This window comes from Rhineura floridana, chromosome 6 (genome assembly GCF_030035675.1).
Source record: "Rhineura floridana isolate rRhiFlo1 chromosome 6, rRhiFlo1.hap2, whole genome shotgun sequence".
Taxonomy (NCBI): Eukaryota; Metazoa; Chordata; class Lepidosauria; order Squamata; family Rhineuridae; genus Rhineura; species Rhineura floridana.
In genome coordinates, this window is record NC_084485.1 from 48,323,802 (window position 1) to 48,346,526 (window position 22,725).

Genomic DNA, 22,725 nt, shown 5'->3' on the forward strand with positions numbered 1-22,725 from the left:
CATGAGACTGCAAATATATGTTGGTCTCCTAGTGGGCAGCTGAACCTGGCCAGCAAGAACAGACCCTAAGCCTTCCCAGCAGTCAAAAAAGACTACCCACTATCTCAGCTCAAGCTGCTTCTCAACTGAAGCAGTGCTGTGGAGCCAGTTACCTAGGTAGGCAGGTTAAACGTGATTAGTGTTAAAAAAAACCTAGTCAGAAAAACGTGTATCTTCCTTGGAAAATAGCATGGCTTACCAGGGATGTGTGAACCATGTTACTCCATGCCTTGGAGTAGTCCAAGTGCTCACGAACATGCTGTTTGAAACTCTAGTCTTAGAATACTCCTCCAGTCCAGTCTTTGGGGGAAAAGGTTTTTAGGATTACCCTAGTCAGGTGGTTAAAATACCTAGGGCTGCAAGCATTTATCAACTTTAATTGATAAATTAGTCAATTATTCAGGGCTAACTGAAACTAATGAAGGCGAATTGTAACTCAGTGGTTCTGAAAATTAAAGATACACTTTGTTGAAGCTCTTTTTCTGGTGGTGAAGAAATATGAAAAATTAAATTATGGAAAGGAACAAAAGTTGTAATAGCTTCTCTTTCTAATAATTGGTAGCCTTTGTTTCTTTGATTGTAAACAGCCTAAGTTTTCTCATATTTCATTCAGTATCTCAAAAAATTACCTTTGATAACATGCAGATTTAATTTACCAGTTAATTAATTTAAAAAATGATCAAAAATACTTTACTCAACAGGCAGAAATAACCCATTGGGTCAGCACATTTACTATTCCAAAAAGAATTATTAGTTGATTGGTTAGGGGGCTCCTCAACATACTGTCATTCTGCCTTCTGGGAGGCAACTATTTCGTCTGTGCTCTCCTTTAAATATACTTTCTTGAGAGGTGTCTTTTGGGTCAATTGTTACACAGGAAGTTCTATAACTCAAGGTCTGTGTGTGTGTGTGTGTGTGTGTGTGTGCGCGTGCGTGCGACAGAAGACTGGTTTCAGGATCAGGAACTTCCTCTCAGAAACAGCACTGCTTTTTCATATCCAAAAAAGAAGATAAATAGTAAATGCTTGTCTTATCTCTGATAAATTATCATTCTGTGATGGCAGGACAAAGATACAGTTCCTGATATATAATACTAGTGTCATCGTTGATGCTGCTGCTGCTATTATTATTATTATTAAATTTATATCATTCTTTGGAAGGAAATGTGTTTAGGAGCTAGTCTTATCCTCTCTTACACTTCTCCACTCAAATCAGTTAATTCAGTAATCTGGTGGTTTCTTTGTTGTGGTTGCTACTATTTTTAAATTTACTACCCACCCTTCACTAGCAGGTCCAAGGGCAGGTAACAACAATTTAGTTGATATTGAATCAAATATAAGACATAAAACAATAGGAATCGGCTTCAGCTTTTGCAGTCTGGTAGGTTGGTCCCACCCCATGCTAGCCAAGGCCACTTCAGGCTTGCCTCCTGCCCAGTCTCAAAGAACAATGGGTTTCCTGCCATCCCAAACACAAAGGGAATCTACCAGATAATTCATACCCACATAGCATTGAGGCTGATTGATGAATTATATTATTACAAGTGCTGTTGGATAACAAAATGGTTTCACACTATATAAAAATTTCTGTGATGAAAATGAATCTCCCCAAAGATTTCTGCTTACGTAAAATAAATACTCTGCATTACAAAACATTAATTTGCCTTATATCCAAAGCTCAGCATTTTGGGTCTTTATACCTTGGGCAGTCTGTTACACATTGTGATTATCTAAACCACCTACACTTTATCTCACTCAGAAGTGCATTGTTTCTGTTTCTTAAAGAATAGTAGCAGATTTACGAAATAAAGATGTTTGGAATAACTATAAAATATTCATAAAAGCAAAATCTTAAGGAGTATTATTAGAAATCTACCACTGAAGGCATTTACTGACAACCTTCACCATGGCACAGTTTTTGAATGGATATTCTCAGGATCTCGACAGGTGAAACCACTACTATGTACTTTATTCTTGCTCATTAAATGTACAGTGCAAAATTCACTATGGGATATGCATGAATTACTAGATTTTCTTAAATGGTGAACCTCTTGCTCTTGAGCTGGAAACATCTCTAGCTGTATAGCTTGGATTCCTTCATCAAACTGGATACCAACTACATGGAATGTTAATGTTATAGAACGTTTGAAAACACGGTCTGATAGGATGGCTTGAAATAGTACAGATTAGGTTTGTTGAAAAGTATGTAAATATTGTGCAATTAATCAAACCTTGTATCCAGTCATAAAATGATGCATAGTTTATACAGCAGGGGCTTTCTTGGGTCATATGGGAAATATGAAAAAAAGATAAGCTACAGGCCATAACAGTGCTCATGCTGAGAAAAAGGCAAGTCATGTTTAGATCCAAGTCAAGCAAAATAATCAGAAATAGATTTCCTAGAAAAAAGTATATACAGCTTTAGCAAGGCTCTGCCAAAAACTTTTAAAAACGCATAATAAAGGCACTAAATTAAAAACAATCTGACTTTTAAATCTATCCATTTTTACAAGCACAGACAGTTTATTTTTATAGCACATTTGATGAAGCATCTATGTTTGTGTGAGTGTTCATGAAATAAGTGGAAAATCTGCTTGAAGATGGTTATGGTAAAAAATAAGTAGCCACTTATGCCTTTCATTGTAAATAAGCCAGAACAGCTCCATCACTGCAAAAGAATCACACATTAAAAGTCAAAGAGAACCCTACACACTCAGACACACACGTTAAATAAGAACAAGGTATATAGAACATGCTGACAAACCAAATAAAAGTTCAGTCTCAACCCTGTTCCTTATAAGTGTAACTCTAGCAAATAATCTTTTTATATATTACAAATAGACTCCAGAAAGAGACCTGCATCCATTCACAGTAAGGCTTTCAAGATATATGAAGTTTTATAGCATTTGTATTTTAAGGATTTAGGGCAAGTACATGTTTTTCTACTAAATAAAAAGTTAGTACTGTACTTAAAAGGTTCAAAAATATATCAAGTGTTTTTTTTTACATAAATAAATTATATTGATTTTGGATTTAACAGCTGAAAAAACCTCTCTGCTTCCACTGGAGGCAAAACTGAACAAAATGTTAGTTAAACAGAGATAGCAGCATTTCTAAGAAATCTGTCAATAGTGATACAGTATCTGTGCTACAGGGTGCTATTAAATAGGATCTATGTCATTATTCAATCTCTTGCAATAGCATAACCAATTGTAGAAGTTGATTCCAACCCAGCAAAACAGAATAAATTCAACATACAGACTTAATTTTAGTTCATGGGTAACAGACTTCTTTGAGATGCCAATTTTAACATGTACATACTTTATAATCCCAAATGTATAAAAGACAATGAAAAAAGCATCATAAATAAATAATGCAAACTGAAATAGTTATGTCAAAACATTTGGACCATCTGATAAATTAGCAAAACTGTAACAGAAAAAATAAGTAAAAAATACAGTAAATTTGTGACAAACCAAATGTGAAACTGAACACTAGCATACACTCCCAAGCCCCTCTAATGGTCTGCCATTTAAACATCGCACCACAAAGTGTTTTTTTTTTCAAGTTTTGAACCATGAGCTGTAAATAAGAACAAGCCCAAGTGAAAGAAAAGTGTCATAGGAGATGGAATAAAGAGGGCTATATAAAGATTGCCTGTGGAGGGAATTTCAACACACTAAGCTTTGGAAACCTACTTTTTCTTTTTTTAAGGATTTCATTTAAAATACTGACACAAAATGTATGTGCAGAGATGTTGGGACATACCATTCAACACTGCAGGGGATCAAGAGGAATGGAAAGGAGAAGCAAAAATGTTTTCTTCACAGTCTAATCCTAGAAACATACTCAAGCTTAGAAACTGTCAATAATCCTTGCAAAAAGCCATAAAAGCCTTTAAAATTTATTTCAAAAGTAACATTATTTCTCAGGGAAGGAGAGGAATTAATAAAATTCAGATCCAGTTCCCACATACGAAGATTAAAATCAGTGGTTTATTCTTCACTGGAAAAAAAATACTTGTCCATGGCCTGTGTGAGAAATGAGTAAGAGTAAAATGAAAAATAACTGGAAATTGTGAAGCCCCTACCCTTGCCACTGCATTATTCAAAAAAAAATCATGCAAGATGTGCGTCAGTTTCTCAGCAGGAGCTGGAAATGGTCTAAAATCAAAGAAAAGACAACTGAAATGCAAACAAACAAAATCTGGTTTTAGAAATATAAAAGTTCAGGTAATCTTTTCACATACAGCAGTTTGTTTCCAAAACTTTGTAGTGTGAACAGGAGGAAATTATCTACCATTAATGCCTTTTTTTAAAAAAAGAGAGAAACGAATATATGCATTTTCAATCATTAGTTATATACTTCTGTCTATACTACTATTCTAGTAACCATGATAAAATAGGGAAATACTTTAAATCAAAAAATACACATTAGCACTTACTATAACTGTGCTTTTTACCCCAAAATACAAGATTTTTTAAAATTCAGTGTCTTTGTAAAAACATTTACCTTTCCTGTGTTGTTCTGTGTTTCCATCATTAAATAAGCACTTTCTTTTTCTCAGATTCCTTCCCCCCTCAAACAAGCAAGCAGTTTTAGGGATCACCATGTACTTATTTACTACTGTGTGGGAGAAAGGAGGGATGAACAGCTGAAAGACTGAACAATAAATCTCTGCCTCCCATACTAATTATAAAACACTGCTTATCTCTATGGCAAGACCCTGCAACTATTAACATGTCACCATAGTTATCTTACCAGGAATTAGGTAGATAATATTACTTATTGAAACACAGGTTTTTATGAAGGTGAAGTGGGGACAGAGGGCAATAACAAATATTTATGGGATGTGAAACTTACAAGCCACAATATTATTTTTTTCAGAAACAAACAAAAGTTCTAATGGACATTTTTCATTTCTTTGAATTCCTCTTCTTCCTCCTCCTCCTCCTCCGCTGGTACATGTTCATTCTCTGCTGACACAGATGTTTGTTCTGTACAGTTTTGATTGTTTGCATGTTTCTTGTCAGACAGAGTTTCTGGTTCTGGATTTGCTAACTCCCCTTTAGTTTTCTTTCTCTTCCGTTTCTGGCTTTCTAGGTTTGTTGCCTCTGAGTGTCTAGTTTGCTGAAGACCTGGCAATGTCATACCAATACCAGGAGAAAGAAACATTGAGGGATAGATCAGTCCAGATGACATTCCTGGAATAAGAAATGGGTTAAAAGCTACAGGACTACTGGTAGTTATTGCAGGTTCTGACTGATCAGAAAATGAACTAGGACCAGATTTGTCTTCAGACAGCATTTCTGCTTTTGCACCTTGGCCACTCTGTTTGTCTTCATCCTTTTCTGCATGTGATGTACCACTTTTAGTTGTGCTTGCTAATGAAGTTGGAGCAGCTGAAGTACAAGTAGTTGTCAATGACGGACTAAGTAGTCCTCCAACACCAAACATCTGTGGTACAGCAGCCATGCTTGGCAGCATCATCGGCAACATACTCAGAGCACTTTTTACATCCTCACCAGCCGGTACTGATGCAAATCCAGCAGGAAACCCAACCAACCCAGTTAAAGGAATGCCTTGCATGTTTCTCATATTCTGAAGTCCTACTAAATCCATTCCAGCAATAAGTCCATTCATGAATAATGGTCCCATTCCAGAAGAAGCATCTGCTACTACGCCTGGAGTTTTAAACAGTTCACTCCTTGGCCTCCTTCCTCTCCGTCGAGGCCCAGCATCTCGGAGTACAGGCTCAGTGAGTATACGATTAAACTTACTTTCAGGTAAAAAACCCTGAAAATGAAAGAAACAAAAACACAAATTCCAAATGTTATCCTAAAGAACTCAATCACATGTGCCTTCATCTGTGCCTCCTAATGGAATATAAATCCCCAAGTGCCTCTCTGTATGACTGAAAATGAAAAGGATTGTGGAGATGCCCATAAATAAAACAAAAACAAAACAGAATTGTATGTAAAATCAAAGTGTCTAGACTTTGCAGGTAAAATCATCAACCCCTCTCCCCCAATACAATCCTATACACATCTATTCAAAAGTAAATCCCATTCAATTTAATAGGGCTTACACCCTGGTGAAAGGGTATAGGATTGCAACCTAAGGCTGTAATCCTACACACGTTTTCAAAGGTGTAAACTCCACTGAACACAGGAATTACTTCCAAGTAAACACATGTAGGACTGTGCTGTAAAATCTGTACACCCTATTTTAAAATTATACCGGATTATCACTAGCTATTAATTGCTTGCCTAGTTTTTTTTAAAAAAAGTATTGTAGAGTTTTAGAAGGGCCTTCTCAAAGAAAGGGTTACAGCCTTCACCAGATGAAGTTAGCAGAAAAGTGCTTTTGGCCACTGCTCTGACTGGAAATCTAACCACATTGATAGCACATCAAAGATGCAACGAAAAGAATAAAATCCAGAAATTCAGGAACTTCTTGTCGTTATATAATATATGCCTTCAAGTCGATTACGACTTATGGTGACCCTATGAATCAGCGACCTCCAATAGCATCTGTTATAAATCACCCTGTTCAGATCTTGTACGTTCAGGTCTGTGGCTTCCTTTATGGAATCAATCCATCTCTTGTTTGGTCTTCCTCTTTTTCTACTCCCTTCTGTTTTTCCTAGCATTATTGTCTTTTCTAGTGAATCATGTCTTCTCATTGCATCCAAAGTATGATAACTTCAGTTTCATCATTTTAGCTTCTAATGATAGCTATGGTTTAATTTGTTCTAATGCCCAATTATTTGTCTTTTTTGTGATCCATGGTATCTGAAAAGCTCTTCTCCAACACCACATTTCAAATGAGTTTTTTTTCTCTTATCCGCTTTTTTCACTGTTCAACTTTCAGATCCACACACAGAGATCGGGAATACCATGGTCTGAATGATCCTGACTTTAGTGTTCAGTGATCCATCTTTGCATTTGAGGACCTTTTCTAGTTCTCTCGTAACTGCCCTCCCCAGTCCTAGCTTCTTCTAATTTCTTGACTATTGTGTGCATTTGGGTTAATGGCTGTGCCAAGGTATTGATAATCCTTGACAAGTTCAATGTCCTCATTGTCAACTTCAAAGTTACATAAATCTTCTGTTGTCATTACTTTAGTCTTCTTGACATTCAACTGTAGTCCTGCTTTTGTGCTTTCCTCTTTAACTTCAACAGCATTCATTTCAAATCGTTTCTGCTAGTAGTATGATATCATCTGCGTATCTTAAATTATTGATAGTTTTCCCTCCAATTTTCACACCTCCTTCATCCTGGTCCAATCCCACTTTCCATATGATATGTTCTGCATATAGATTAACCAATAGGGTGATAAAATACACTCCTGCCTCACACCCTTTCTGATTTAGAACTAATCAGTTTCTCCATATTCTGTCCTTACAGTAGCCTCTTGTCCAGAGTATAGGTTGTGCATCAGGACAATCAGATGCTGTGGCACCCCCATTTCTTTTAAAGCATTCCATAGTTTTTAATGATCTACACAATCAAAGGTTTTGCTGTAATCTATAAAGCACAGGGTGATTTTCTTCTGAAATGCCTTGATCCATTCCATTATCCAACGTATGTTTGCAATATGATCTGTGGTTTGTTGTTGTTATGTGCCTTCAAGTCGATTATGACTTATGGCGACCCTATGAATCAGTGAACCACCCTGCTCAGATCTTGTAAGTTCAGGTCTGTGGCTTCCTTTATGGAATCAATCCATCTCTTGTTTGGCCTTCCTCTTTTTCTACTCCCTTCTGTTTTTTCCAGCATTATTGTCTTTTCTAGTGAATCAGGTCTTCTCATGATGTGTCCAAAGTATGATAACCTCAGTTTCATCATTTTAGCTTCTAGTGACAGTTCTGGTTTAATTTGCTCTAACACCCAATTATTTGTCTTTTTTGCAGTCCATGGTATGCGCAAAGCTCTCCTCCAGCACCACATTTCAAATGAGTTGATTTTTCTCTTATCCGCCTTTTTCACTGTCCAACTTTCACATCCATACATAGAGATCGGGAATACCATGGTCTGAATGATCCTGACTTTAGTGTTCAGTGATACATCTTTACTTTTGAGGACCTTTTCTATTTCTCTCACAGCTGCCCTCCCCAGTCCTAGCCTTCTTCTGATTTCTTGACTATTGTCTCCATTTTGGTTAATGACTGTGCCCAGGTATTGATATAACCCTTGACAAGTTCAATGTCCTCATTGTCAACTGTAAAGTTACATAAATCTTCTGTTGTCATTACTTTAGTCTTCTTGACGTTCAACTGTAGTCCTGCTTTTGTGCTTTCCTCTTTAACTTTCATCAGCATTCGTTTCAAATTGTTACTGGTTTCTGCTAAGAGTATGGTATCGTCTGCATATCTTAAATTATTGATGTTTCTCCCTCCAATTTTCACACCTGCTTCATCTTGGTCCAATCCTGCTTTCCGTATGGTATGTTCTGCGTACAGATTAAACAAATAGGGTGATAAAATACAACCCTCTCTCACCCCCTTTCCAATGGGGAACCAATCGGTTTCTCCATATTCTGTCCTTACAGTAGCCTCTTGTCCAGAGTATAGGTTGCGCATCAGGACAATCAGATGCTGTGGCACCCCCATTTCTTTTAAAGCATTCCATAGTTTTTCATGATCTATAAAGTCAAAGGCTTTGCTGTAGTCTATAAAGCACAGGGTGATTTTCTTCTGAAATTCCTTGCTCCGTTCCATTATCCAACGTATGTTTGCGATATGATCTCTGGTGCCTCTTCCCTTTCTAAATCCAGCTTGGACGTCTGGCATTTCTCGCTCCATATATGGTAAGAGCCTTTGTTGTAGAATCTTTAGCATTACTTTACTTGCATGGGATATTAAGGCAATAGTTCGGTAATTACTGCATTCTCTGGGATCCCCTTTCTTTGGAAGTGGGATATATATTGAATGCTTCCAGTCTGTGAGCCACTGTTTAGTTTTCCATATTTCTTGACAATTTTTTGTCAAACTTTTTGTCAACTCTATTGGTATGCCATCTATTCCTGGTGATTTGTTTCTTCCAAGAATTTTAAGAGCAGCTTTCACCTCACATTCTAAAATTTCTGGTTCTTCATCATACGGTTCTTCCATGAATGAATTTGTCATCCTGTCATCTCTTTTATAGAGTTCTTCAGTGTATTGCTTCCTTCTTCCTTTAATTTCATCTCGGTCAGTCAGTGTGTTCCTCTGTTGATTATTCAACATCCCTACTCGTGGTTTAAATTTCCCTTTCATTTCTCTAATCTTTTGGAATAGGGCTCTTGTTCTTCCCATTTTCTATTTCTATACAAAAACGATTGTAATAGTTTTCTTTGTCCCTACGTAGTAGTCGTTGTATAGTTGCATTTAGGGTTCTGACTGTGTTTCTATCTCCTTTTGCTTTTGCTTTCCTTCCCTCTTTAACCATTTTTAGAGTTTCTTCAGTCATCCATTGAGGTCTTTCTCTCTTTTTAACAAGAGGTATTGTCTTTTTGCATTCTTCCCTGATAATGTCTCTGACTTCAGTCCATAGTTCTTTTGGTTCTCTGTCAACTAAGTTTAAAGCCTCAAATCTATTCCTTATTTGATCTTTATACTCTTCTGGGATGTTATTTAAATTGTATTTTGGCATTATGAATGCTTTGTTGTTGTTCTTCAGCTTTACTCTGATTTTCGATACGATCAGTTCATGATCTGTACCGCAGTCTGCTCCTGGTCTTGTTTTTGCAGAAAGTATGGAACTTCTCCATCTCCTGTTTCCAATTATATAATCAATTTGATTCCTATATTGACCATCTGGTGATGTCCACGTGTACAGTCGTCTTTTTGGTTGCTCAAAAATGTGTTGGCAAGAAACAAATCATTGGCTTCACAGAATTCAGTAAGTCTTTCTCCTGCTTCATTTCTGTCATTTCTGATCTATGGTACCTCTTCCCTTTCTAAATCCAGCTTGGACATCTGGCATTTCTTGCTCCATATATGGTAAGACCTTTCATTGTAGAATCTTGAGCATTACTTTACTTGCATGGGATATTAAGGCAATAGTTTGATAATTACTGCATTCCCTGGGATCCCCTTTCTTTGGAATTGGGATGTACATTGAAAGCTTCCAGTCTGTGGGCCATTGTTTAGTTTTCCATATTTGTTGACAAATTTGTCAAATTTGGACAAATTCAGTCTCAGTAGCTTGTAGGAATTCTGTTGGTATGCCATCTGTTCCTGGTGATTTGTTTCTTCCAAGTATTTTAACAGCTTTCACCTCATATTCTAAAATTTCTGGTTATTACTCCTGAAATTTAGAGAGATCAGTGAGGAAAAAGGCATCACAATACATTTTGAATGATACTTTCCCTAACTGTTCACACATTTAGCGCAAAAGGCAGCTCTGTAGGTACACTGAGCTGCATCTATCCAGTGTGCTCTCATTGCTTAACTATCTTTCAGCCATACTAAAAACAAGCAAACAGTTGTGCTACCTATTCAGGAAAACTAATTAGAAAAGGGATATGGAAGAAAGGGGGCAGAGGAAGTTATAAGACAAGAAATTTCTCTGAAACCCTTTAACTTACTGAAAGCTTAACAATGTCAGACCAGTCTGCTGCAACAGCATACTCCATGTTTGCATCAAGCCACCTTGGCAGTTCTTTCAGTGCTGGTGCCATGGCTCCCCCTAACTATAAAATACAATGAAAAGGTTACCTCTTTTGCAGAAAATACTAAGCAACATTGCATAGGTAATATATGATGAAACTCCTAGAGAAACCAAAGCTGAGTTTCCCACTTTTAGGATACTCTTGCACAAGTTTGAACATACTGTGAAGCCATGAATTGATTAGGTTAACTGTCCATGGATTGGTTAGGCTAACTGTTTGTCTGTCAGTCCAAACCCATGCTAGCCAACTAAATATGGTTTGTTTGTGGCCAAAAAAACCGTAATATGAAAACATGGTTTGAAGTTGACTTAGGAATTTTGGCTTGCATTAGCCATGGTTTTTCATCACATCTCAACCCATTAAAATAGCTGTTTTATTTCAGCTCCTTTTCCCAGACACCTGACTACAGAAGTGCAAGGTAAGTGGTTAGAAAACAAAACCAACATTAGGTGAAACAAGCCATGGTTACTTTGCTCATCTGTGAAGCTGATCTGAGTTTGTTCAACAAACTGTGATTAAAAACATGCCATTGCTAAGTGCACTTGCTTTTTTTTTCTCTTAAAACCAAGTTTCCAATCCTTTGTATGAAAGAGAACATTGAAAATATGAGTGTAATGTGCCCCTAAGAATATTTCTCAATGCAACCACCATGTCTGCACATGATCACAAAATATGCTCTCAAGACAATACTACTATACCCTGTAGAGACAACACTGATTACCCTGAAACCTCCTGCACTGCTTAACTCTCTCTCTTTTAGAATAAGCTGCATAGTTTAGCTAGTGGAGAGAGGGAGAGATATGACACTAACAGGCAACAAATCCATTATGAGAACAGTACTGAGGAAAGAGCATGTTAAGTTGTATCACAAGGAGTGACAAGAGTGATTAAGCAATCCAAGAGGTTTGGGGGCCTTCTAAGGCTTCTAAAGCAAGAAAGAACCAGTCAATAATTTTTAAAATTTTGCTTTCTGCATTATCAGACAACATTTCTGTTCTTCCCGGAAAACCTTAAAGATGCGGGAACATGAGATCGAAAAACAGCAATCCTAATTACTGCTTCATGGAAAGGACAAAGTCTTAAAATTGTTTTGGAATGTCTAGTGATCCTCCAGAAGGGATTGCCTTTATAAGCATCTGTCTGCCTCTATCTAGCCAGGAGTAAGCAAGCAACATACGTAAATCAAATGCAAACATCCCATGCAGTCTACCTCTCTTCCGATGTGGTCACAATGGGAACTTTGTGAATAAGAAGAAAGATTGTCTTGTGATTGAGATATAAAATTAAATGCTGGACATCTTAGTCTTCCAGGATATTTTCTCCAGGATATATCTTAAGAACAGCTGGCATAGTCCACACACCTGATCCCTTCCTGTCCCAAAATAAAAATAACTCACTCCCCCATAATGTTTCTCATGATGTCTGGAAAAATACTGCAAGGAATATTACTTCCTCCCAGCCAGCAGTTATTACCCATGAGAAAAACCTGCAGTTTGCCATGTTATACAGCAAGCTGCACCTTCCATCTGTTTGAGTCAATTTGCTGGCAGGAAACAGGTACAGCTTCAACGCTATTCCCTCCAGCAGGCAGCAATCTGTAGGCTTCTGAACAGTGCAAAGGTTTTCAACAAGACAAGGAATGAGTTAAAGTTACACAGTAGCTCAAGGACAGCTCCAAGGAGGGGGGCTGCAGATGGCACAGAACAGAAAGTGCATAAAAACCTTGAGAGAGAAAACGTCTGTGTGGGGGAAGTCAGTTATGTTTAGCAGGAGAAAGAATCTGTATCGTGTTTCGTTTAATGCCTTAAGGATCAGTAAAGATCCATCTTACATGAAAAGCTGTGGTTGTCGTTATTCTACCTTCCTGACATCGCCATTGGCAGTGGTGGCTTATTTCTCCACTTCCAAGTCACTACAACAGGGGTTATGGGCCCAGGCTACCGGAGAAAAAAGCCTGTAAAAGCCTGATGTGTGTGAGGAAGGATTCGCATGTGTGGAGTCACGGAGGGCAGCTTTGGAGGAGCTGACAGACAACGAACAATGGAACTCAGAGGTAAAGAGGCAGCAGCAGAATGGCATTTTCACTTTCCACCGGTATGCCTCTGGAAAGGCTCACAGAAAACAATTATCTAAGTTGGCGTATGAGAATGCAAGCATTTCTGACGAAAGAAGATGTATGGCAAACAGTGATAAACGATCCCCCCAGCCGTGCCACCTCTGGAGCAGTGGGTTCGTATGGAAGAATGAGCTAGGTCGTTTCTAATCTTGGCAGTGAATGATTCACAACTTCTACATGTTCAGGAGAAACCAACAGCTAAACTGATATGGACTGCGTTAAATGAAGTGCATATTAGAAAAACGGCCAGTAGCAAAATACATTTAGCGAGGAAATTATATCAGATGAGGCTGGCTGATGACGGAAAGATGTCAAAGCATTTGATGGAAATACAGAAGCTGTTTGCGGAGTTGCAGGAGAGAAACGTCGTTCATACACCATTGCAGCAGGTTTACATTATACTCTCTTCGTTAAATTCCACCTGGGATTCAGTGGTCTGTTCTCTGGAAGCAATGCCAGATGAAGGGCTAACTGTTCAATACGTTTCGGGGAAGCTGATCCAGGAATGGGAAAGTAGAAAAGAGGCAGAGAGAGAGCGTGGATTCGAGACTAAAGAGACGACGGCAGAAGGAGCTGAAATATAGACAAGAACTTTTGGACTTAAAGCTTGTTACGTATGTGGTTCGCAGCAACATTTACAAAGAGACTGTGTGATGAAAAGAAGAGGAAGAGGGAGAAAGCAGTCATACATGCAGCTGGTGAGTGCTGACAAAAGTAAAACTGAAAGTTGCAGAGACACTGTGATGTGGATAATAGACTCTGGTGCAACACATAGCATGGTTACTGACAAAGCACTATTCAAAACTATGGTTCCTTTGGAGGAGGATGTAATATTGGCTGATGGTACACACAAGAAGGTACTGGGCAAAGGTACAATGAGGTTACATGTACTTAACACTGTGATGACGAATGTGTTATTTGTACCTGAATTGGAAAACAGTATCTTATCAGTAACTAAATTAAATTCCATGGGTTATGAAGTAAGATTTGGTCACGGGAGGTGTGAGATAAGAAAAGGAGATAGGATTTGTGTACAGGGATTTCTGAAGAACTCATTGTTTCATATAACACACACACCTACAGAACGTTTAACAATGGTTGCAAATGAAAAGCCTCATGATGGGTGCATTCACCTGTGGCATAGAAAACTAGGGCATGCTTGCTATAGCACTATGAGTAAAACACCAGAGAATAGCGCAGACATACAGTTCAAGGAATGCAACAAACATACAGAGTGTGAAATATGTAGTCAGACCAAAGCCACAATAGCTCCAATACCAAAGGAAGCAAAGAGTGATACAACCAAACCATATCAAACTATACATGTTGATTTAGCGGGACCATTTCAGAGAACACATGGTGGAGCTAGATATTATCTTGTCATAGTAGATGATTACACAAGGTTTAGTACTGTTTATTTGCTAAAAACCAAGGATGAAGCCGAAAAGAGACTGAAACAGTTTATAAAGAAGGTTGAAGTGCAACATGACACACACATTCAAAGGATTCGCTCAGACCAAGGTGGGGAATTCACTGGTCAAGCATTTGAGCAGTTTCTGATAGAAGAAGGAATAGAGCATACATTAACAGCACCATTTTCACCATTTCAAAATGGGCTTGCAGAAAGAAAAAATAGGACATTGCAGGATGCATTGAGAGCCATGTTGAGGGACTCAGAACTACAAAGAGCATTTTGGAGAGAATGCTTGTTATATGCAAACTATTTGCAAAACAGATTGTATCACAGAGCACTACAAATGTCGCCATATGAAAGATTGCATGGCAAGAAACCCAGGCTACAACATGTTGTGCGTTTTGGTGCAAAGTGCTGGGTACACATTCCCAAAGGGAAAAGAAATGGAAAGCTGGCTCACAGAGCAGAAAAGGGTTTTATGCTGGGATTTCAAAATGCATATTATAGAGTGTGGTTACCCAAATATTGCAGGGTTGTGCTAAGCAGAAATGTGAGAGGTCAAGAGCAGGATTGGGACGACAAAACATATGTTGAGTTAGAACACACACAAAGACGTAAGGAAAACACTGAAAGGGAAATAGACACAGAAATAAGGCAGGAGGAGAAGGAACAAACACTTGATGCTGATCCAGGTAGCACACAAGAAACCCAAGTAACACTGCGGAGATCAACAAGGGAAAACTTGGGGAAACCTCCAGAAAGATTTCAAGTTAGCTCAATACAAGCTCAAAACAGAATAAGGTTGGAAGAAATGATGGATGGAGTAGCTTGTTTCATGTGTATTGAACCTGACAGAAATTGAAACAAAGGTAACAATAATGTATGACTCAAATGTGAAATGTATTGAAAAACTGTACAATGTATATATTCTTGTCTTTGTGAAAAGGTGGGAACTGTAGGCTTCTGAACAGTGCAAAGGTTTTCAACAAGACAAGGAATGAGTTAAAGTTACACAGTAGCTCAAGGACAGCTCCAAGGAGGGGGGCTGCAGACGGCACAGAACAGAAAGTGCATAAAAACCTTGAGAGAGAAAACGTCTGTGTGGGGGAAGTCAGTTATGTTTAGCAGGAGAAAGAATCTGTATCGTGTTTCGTTTAATGCCTTAAGGATCAGTAAAGATCCATCTCACATGAAAAGCTGTGGTTGCCGTTATTCTACCTTCCAGACATCGCCATTGGCAGTGCCGGCTTATTTCTCCACTTCCAAGTCACTACAACACAATCCTCTTTACACATGTATGTTTCATATGTAGGAAAAACAGCACAGGAACCTACCGAGGCAAAGAATAACAATCCTGAGAGAAACTACACTTTCTTCTCCAAAATAAAATGAGCTACTGAAGACAGAAAGCAGGTTAGCAGGATTTGAATGTATCTAGAACTGATATCATGCCAAACCACTAAAAAGGCAAATATAGTAATTTTTTCTGCTTACCCTCCGCCCAGTACCCTTATGGACCACAGGCACTCGTTCCTCCCCTGTGAGAGAATTTATATCCAATTTGCTAGGGTCCTTACAACGCTGCCTCCTTTGTTTAGGCTTTTCTGAAAAGTTCTGAAAGGAATATTAGTAAAATTATAAGTGGGGCTTCCTTCCAAATAAACACACACATAACTGGAATATGAGACTTGTACTTACTGTGCCAAAGCCAGGGATTTCAAGTGTGTAATCAGACTGCTGTCTCAGCCAGTCCAGAAGGCTCTTATTTGGAACAATCTTCTCTGCCTGGACATTAGTGCCTGGAATGGTCTGTCGACTTGAGGTAGTAACGGCTGGCCCATCAGGATTAGGATTACTTGGTACTGTCTGGGTTTGATCTTCCTGAATGATATAACGGAAAGAGGAAGAGAGAAAGGTGCTACTAAGATGCAAAAGGAATACCACATTCTCCAAATGTCACTACAGAAGAAACATAATCTCTCCTATTCAGCCATAGCAATGATCTGGCAAAACCCAGGCTACTTATTACAGAGGTGGCCAATTATTTTTTTTGGGGGGGGTTAGACTGACCAGGGACCAGGCTCCCCACCGCAACCCAGTGCCATGACTCCTCTATCAATGTGTGTATCTAGCTCCACAGAGTGAAGGAGCTAGCATATTATCACTTCCTTCCAGGGCAACTTTTGAATCAGAAGTGGGCACCCCATGTGAAGTGAAAGAAAATGCCCCTAAACCTTCTGAATCATTGCATAGGCCTCTAGAGCATCACACACCTATGGATCAGAAGCCATGTTTCCTATTCTACAGATACCACTCAAAATGCCACTTCTAACATAGGGAATGCCCTGTGCAAAATGAGTGGGCAGTCCAGAGGCACCTGAAATAAGCCAGTGGCATCTGGGGCAGCCTCTTGGTTAGTACTGGAAGGGCAAGCTTGAGAGAAACTACACTTTCTTCTCCAAAATAATATGAGCCAGTGAAGACAGAACTCAGGTTTGCAGGATTTGAATGTATCTAGAACATGCCAAACTGCTGAAAAGGCAAATATAGTCCAACGTTGGGGGGGGGGTAGTGGATGTGGCCACTTGACTTCAGATGGATCTATCACACAACCCCTTAGGCATCACAAGCTAGATAGCTGGAGAGTGGTCTGGGGATTTTTACCTCTTTCAAAAGAGTCAGGACACTTTAGATGTAAAGAAAAGCTTCTCTATGCTTCTTGTGAAATGGGAAGAGAACCCACAATACAAAGCTGCACCAAGGAAAGAAGTATTCCTTGAACTGTGGAAGGCTACTTAAGGTGGTGAGAAGGGTCTGCAGTACAGCTAATAACCCGTAACAACCTGTTTTACCAGGAGGCGTCAAGACTAAGGATGCAGCCAAACAGCAGTCTCCCACATTGCTGGTTGCACTATTTGGAACTAAATACCTAAAAGTAATATAACATACAAAACAATATCATATAATCAAACCATTTAATCACAAAATGCTTAGAAGCAATTTACAAATAAAGCCAAAAAAGTGCCAATATGTTCTGTTTTTAGTGGTTTTTATGTTTTATTGTTTACGTATTGTTGTACACAGCCCTGGTATTTTTTGAGAGGGTGGTATATAAGTACTTTTATAAATAAGTAAATACAAAGAATATAATCCAAAACAGTGCAACCAGCAATGTGGGAGACTGCCAATGTAGTTACCAAGTAGTTTTTACTGACTATAGGTGCCTAGTCATATGTCTTACAATATCAATAAAAAAACTGGAGATTTGTTGCATGAAGAAAGCAACACCTGGAAACCCTGAAAAATAATATCCCTGCTTAATAGGAACCCCCTGCCCTAACGGGGAGAGGCATAAAGCCCTCAGGTTTTTTCAGCCTCAAATGGAAGGCTAAAAAGATAACATGTTTCCTCCATTATGAACTATTACTATAGGATGACCGCCCTCCTCATCCCTGGGTAGGGCTCTTTCTGTAGTAAAACTTTGGAATATTTTCCCCACCCACATGTATCAGGTGCCTACAACTGTTAACTTCCCAACACCAATTATATTGCCAAGCATCACCTACCCTGAACCATTTGAGATGGAGTTTTAAGTAAGAAATCTAAAAGAAAAATATACAATAATAATAGATAAGTTTTGTGATGCCCAAAGAATTTTATTAACGGAAAGCCATACATATTTAAATAATAACAAAAATAAAAAACACGTTGACATGGCACTAAGCAATGATCCTCCAAAGAAGAGAAAGAATGCAAATGGACAAAAGAAGGTGGGATTTTTACTCACCAACAGCCCTGTCTGGAGGCTTCTCTCCTTCAAAAATATGAGATCTATCCCTTCCACATTTTTTCTCCTGCCCCGCCTCCTTCTCATGGCAGCATCATCTCTTCGTAGACTCCCATTGACAATCTGTCCTGTAACAGGATGAATTAAACCTGCCTGTAGGATGCCAGACAAGTCCATGCCAAGGGAACCTTGCAGAGCATTCATGGTCCCTAACTTAGGTATACTTGTGCTCAGTGAAAAAGGAATGCTGCTTGCCGGGGAACCATCGGGCACTCTTGAGTGGTCCACTGCTGCATCCCGCCAGCCATTCAACACAACTGAAGGATGGGGGTGAGAAGCTACTAGCTGTTCAAGGCTCCGCTGCTTGGCATCTCTCTCCATCTCAAATTCATATGGTTGCCGGTGCTTGTGTTCCTCTTTGACAAAGGTGGGTGCCAGGAAACCCTCCTGTGTTTACAACCAGGACCAGAAGGAAAAAAAGGCACAGTTATGACAATCTGTCCTGATGGAGATTATATAGAATCTTCTAATATCCTCAAGCAACTTCTAAAATCAGCACGTATTTATAAAAGAAATAAATTTGCATAGCTAATAGTTAAAAAAATGACAGCATACCAGAATGATAGTAATTATGGCAAGAGTTTGAAATGTTATACAAGTAACTCGTTACAGCAGGCAAAGCATTTACCCAACCTCACCTTTCGGACCTGTGTAGCTATCACTCCATTGCTGAAGCTGGGTTCAGAGGCCTCTGGTTCAGTGTAGCTGTTCCTATTGCCAGTATTGCTGACTAATGTAGGAGTAGGCATCATACTTTGTATTTCAAATGGCTGGCTGGAAGAAGGCCACTTGCCCTTTAAAATGGCATGACAGATGTTGTCTATGCGGTTAATGATCACTCGATCCTGCCAAAGAAGCAGATATGCTTCACCAGGTTGCATATGTTGGAATTAATAGTCCTTCAGAGAACTAAAACTAGTAAACTGGTTTACCTTCAGGGGTCCCTTTTTTACGGTGATACTGAGGCTAATAGCTTGACCAGGCTACCATTCTGCATATCAGAAGGAACATTTATGCAAGGCCTCAGGCTGTGTTTGTAAGTTACAGACACTTGGTCACTCCGAACGGAGAGTTCATACCAAGGTTAATAAAATCAAAGTTATATTTGACAGCTCTCAGCCAAGAAAATAACTAGAGCCATACTTCAGATACACACATTCTCTCTCTATTTCTGCTATACTTTTTAAGCATCCTATGAAAGTATGACAGGATACATATCGATAATCAAAGGAAGAAGCTGAAAATAAGCCTATAGTCTATCCTTCCATCACAAAGCACTTGCTCTTTCTTTCCAATATTTCAAAGCCACAATTGTAAAGCTGATGCTGTTAATGCCCTATTAGACCATATACACATGAACACAAGAGAAATAGCTTTATCATTAGTGTAGTATTCCAACAGGACTATTAACTTTCACTGTATTTCAACAGTGAGTGATAATAACTTCAGTGGGGTTCTGCAGTCTGGGATGCAGAAAGAAATCAAATGCCCTCTTCCCAAAATAAGATAGAAAGCATAACAGGGAAACAATAAAAAGCTTGCAGGCTCTTGTCAATTCTGCTGAAATCTTGTTAGGCCATACACTTATCACAGGAGGCCAATAACCAAAAAGAGATGAAAACCTTTTTTTCCTTCAAAGTTGACCTCGAAACAGCAGCTTTAAAACAGCTAGCACATTTTTCATACATACATACTGAAGACACAGGACAGCTATGGATATTAACACCCAAGTCTGACAAAATATGATAATATAATGCAAGAAGTACAACAGAGGAATATTCAACTTGGAAAAATACTCCAGAGCCACTTACAAAATGTTGCTAGACATGTATCTCTCAAAAATATATTGATTCTACTTCTCACACTGTATTTTCAAAAGAATTCAGACACTTGCCAGGGTGTACCTGTGTCAAAATAACATGGTAGGTGGATTTCAGTCCCTGTTGAACATTGACCTAAAGCCCTTATTCATGCATACTTAAGCTACCAAGCCACCTTAGGCCACTCTGAGAAAGAGTAGAGTGTCTTCTCTTGCAAAAGCTGAGCTATGGTAGGTGCCCGGACATCTTGCAGTTCATCAATCTCTCCAGGCACAGCAAACATGGAGCTCTTACTTTCATCTTCAGAAAACTTCTCAAAACAATCTAGTGGAAAACAACAGATGTTAACATTAGTTAAGGCTCCAAATCACTTTCCTTTCAATCCATTCTGGAGCATTAATGACCTTCAACAAATAATATGATAGAGCTATAAGGGCCTCTGGAAGTCTCTAATGACAGTCATCATTGTCTGTGATTCTTCAGTAGCTCCCATTTATCGGAAGGATAGTGTTAGTAATTTTAATGATGTGAAATAGTGTAGAAGGTTGCTAATTAGGGACAGAAGTCTGAAATGTAATACTAACGGTCTCGGGAAGCTCACATAGGAATTCAGAACTGACACAAAATACCTGAAGTAAACAGAATTAAAAGAACTCAGTTACTGGGATTCAGTGGCCTAGTTTGAGCTTACGCTTCAGATAGAATAGCTAAGAGCTGACCTACACAATGAACTAACAAACTTAGTGAACTCTCTTTTACTAACATAGTAAAGGGTATACCAGAGTTACAAGTTGTTAATTTGCTCTGCAGCCACACAGGCACAGTTTTCTGGCACTTTGTAAGATATAGGATTTATCTCACCAGTTGGTGTCATGTTGATTCTGCCATGTGTATCCATATTAGTGAATATGTTTTTTAAAACACACTTAGTAATTTTCATTTTATTTATTTATTTAAGGTATTTTATATACTTCTTAGTATTCATTTAACAAAATGTATATATAACTTGAATGTAAAGACCTCTAAGCAGTTCACGAAAAACACCAAAACTATCAGTAATTTTAAATTATCAATAAACTTAAATTTCCATTTCTAAGTAATGTTCTCATTTTGGATCACTCTTTTGTGATGAATTGTAAGTTGGCACTCAGATATGCAGGAATGGTCACTAGTATCTGAACATTACCTTGATTTTGACTGATTTCATCCCTCTTTTCTAGGTCTTGATTCTCACACTCTTCATCTTCTCTCTTCATTTCATTCTCACAGAGAGGCTGAGCAACAGGACTGCCCCTCTTCTCCTCAGCGTCGTCTCCCCAGATATCTGCCTCCATGCAAATAGAATGCGACTTAAGGAGCTCCATCTGAATTGCCGACAACTGGCTTTGTGCAGAGTGGTGATAGTGGTGATGGTGGCAGGTCTGGATCTCTTGCAAGGCTGCGGTGTGCTCCTCAAGGCTCTCACATTCAGCTTGATCATCCTCCCCAGTGCCAGGCTCACTATCGCATTTGGATGCCACCTGCTCATTTGAGATAGACTCAATCAGTTCCTTATTCCTTTCCTTCATGAATGCATCCAGAGTGGTGAGAAGACATGAACTATGTTTTTGCCCCTCTTGCACACTGGATTTGGCTTCGCCACAATCTGGGTTCTTCAAGCAACCTCTCAAATCTTCCACAGTGTCAGCAGCCGCCTCCAAATGATCTTCCTCTTCCTCCTCCTCTTCCTCCTCCTCTTCTTCACTGTGGCTCTGACTCTGCACTGATTTCTCTTCCAAGCCCTTTTCATGCAGCAAGCCCATGAATCTCTTCTCAGGGTGGACTTTAATATCAAAGTTATGGAGACTGGGACTATACATTCCTATGCTTAGGACCCCTTCCATGCCATCTCTTTCAAACGGTACTGATCCTGGGCTAGCATACTGACTCTCCATATGCGCAAGGGCATTACAGGGTTCCACAGTAAAGCTCTTGGAGGGCTTAGTGTCCTTAGGTGAACTCTCCTGTGCTGCATTCTGACCCTCCATTTGGTCACTGCTAAATTGCAAGTGATCCAGGTAGGGGGCCTCTCTTGTGGTCTCAGCATCACAGCTAGATAGATCTTCATCCCCATCTACTTTACCCTCCGCCATTTTGGTAGTATTGCTGCTGATGTCTGTGCAGCTGGGGCTGTCACGGGCAAGGGAGCTGTGCTCACTGTTGCAAGCCTTCTCGTCATACATCATGCTCATCAGAGAGTCAGGCAAAGAGCTCTCATCATAGTTAACAGAGATCATGCCCCGGACTTTAGACATAAAGTTCTCACAGCTGCTATCCTGAGAGATGTTTTCTGTCCGTGAGAAACCATTGTCTGAGCTCGCCAGCTTGATACAGGTCTCGGTTTCAGTCTCTTGAGATTCATGCTTTCTTTCCACCTGATTGTACGAAGGGGAGCAGTACAACTTAGAATTTGCCTGATGGTGGCAACACAAGTTATCTGCTCCAAGGATCCCTGTCCTTTTGTGCTGAGCATAGTTTCTGTAGGCATCCAGAAATGACAACTGGGGATCATTCATGATATAGTAGTCCGTGCGGTTCAGCCCATGTTTAGCTGTACCAATGAGCAGATCCCGGTCATGCTTACCACACTCCCACCACACAGGAAGGTACAGACTTGGCCGACAAAGCTTGAGCCGATCATGCAGCTGTGGATATCTCAGCACTTGCTCGCGGACCTTCCGTAAAAGTTCAATTCGATATAGTGTCCTTGCAGCACGCTCCTCTGTGATTGGTTCCACATAGATACTGGGATCTGCTGGGCCTACAAGTATAGAAAAGGAAGGAAGGGTAGATAA

General features: G+C 39.3%; 1 protein-coding gene across 7 annotated transcripts in view; it reads right to left on the reverse strand.

Annotated features, from left to right (window-relative positions):
* Positions 1 to 600: 600 nt before the first annotated feature.
* The window catches only part of CHD6 (chromodomain helicase DNA binding protein 6), a 181,722-nt gene continuing 159,597 nt past the window's right edge, over positions 601 to 22,725 (reverse strand). For 6 of the 7 annotated variants that reach the window (XM_061631714.1, XM_061631710.1, XM_061631709.1 and 3 more), the window contains 8 exons: positions 21,078 to 22,691; positions 20,067 to 20,215; positions 18,710 to 18,916; positions 18,012 to 18,458; positions 15,923 to 16,105; positions 15,719 to 15,838; positions 10,611 to 10,715; positions 601 to 5,834 (listed from right to left, as the gene is read on the reverse strand). In XM_061631714.1, the coding sequence (XP_061487698.1) occupies positions 4,941 to 5,834; positions 10,611 to 10,715; positions 15,719 to 15,838; positions 15,923 to 16,105; positions 18,012 to 18,458; positions 18,710 to 18,916; positions 20,067 to 20,215; positions 21,078 to 22,691 (3,719 nt within the window). In that variant the 3' untranslated portion in view covers positions 601 to 4,940. The remainder of the gene's footprint in view (positions 5,835 to 10,610; positions 10,716 to 15,718; positions 15,839 to 15,922; positions 16,106 to 18,011; positions 18,459 to 18,709; positions 18,917 to 20,066; positions 20,216 to 21,077; positions 22,692 to 22,725) is intronic. The other variant, XM_061631715.1, reaches the window with a different exon arrangement.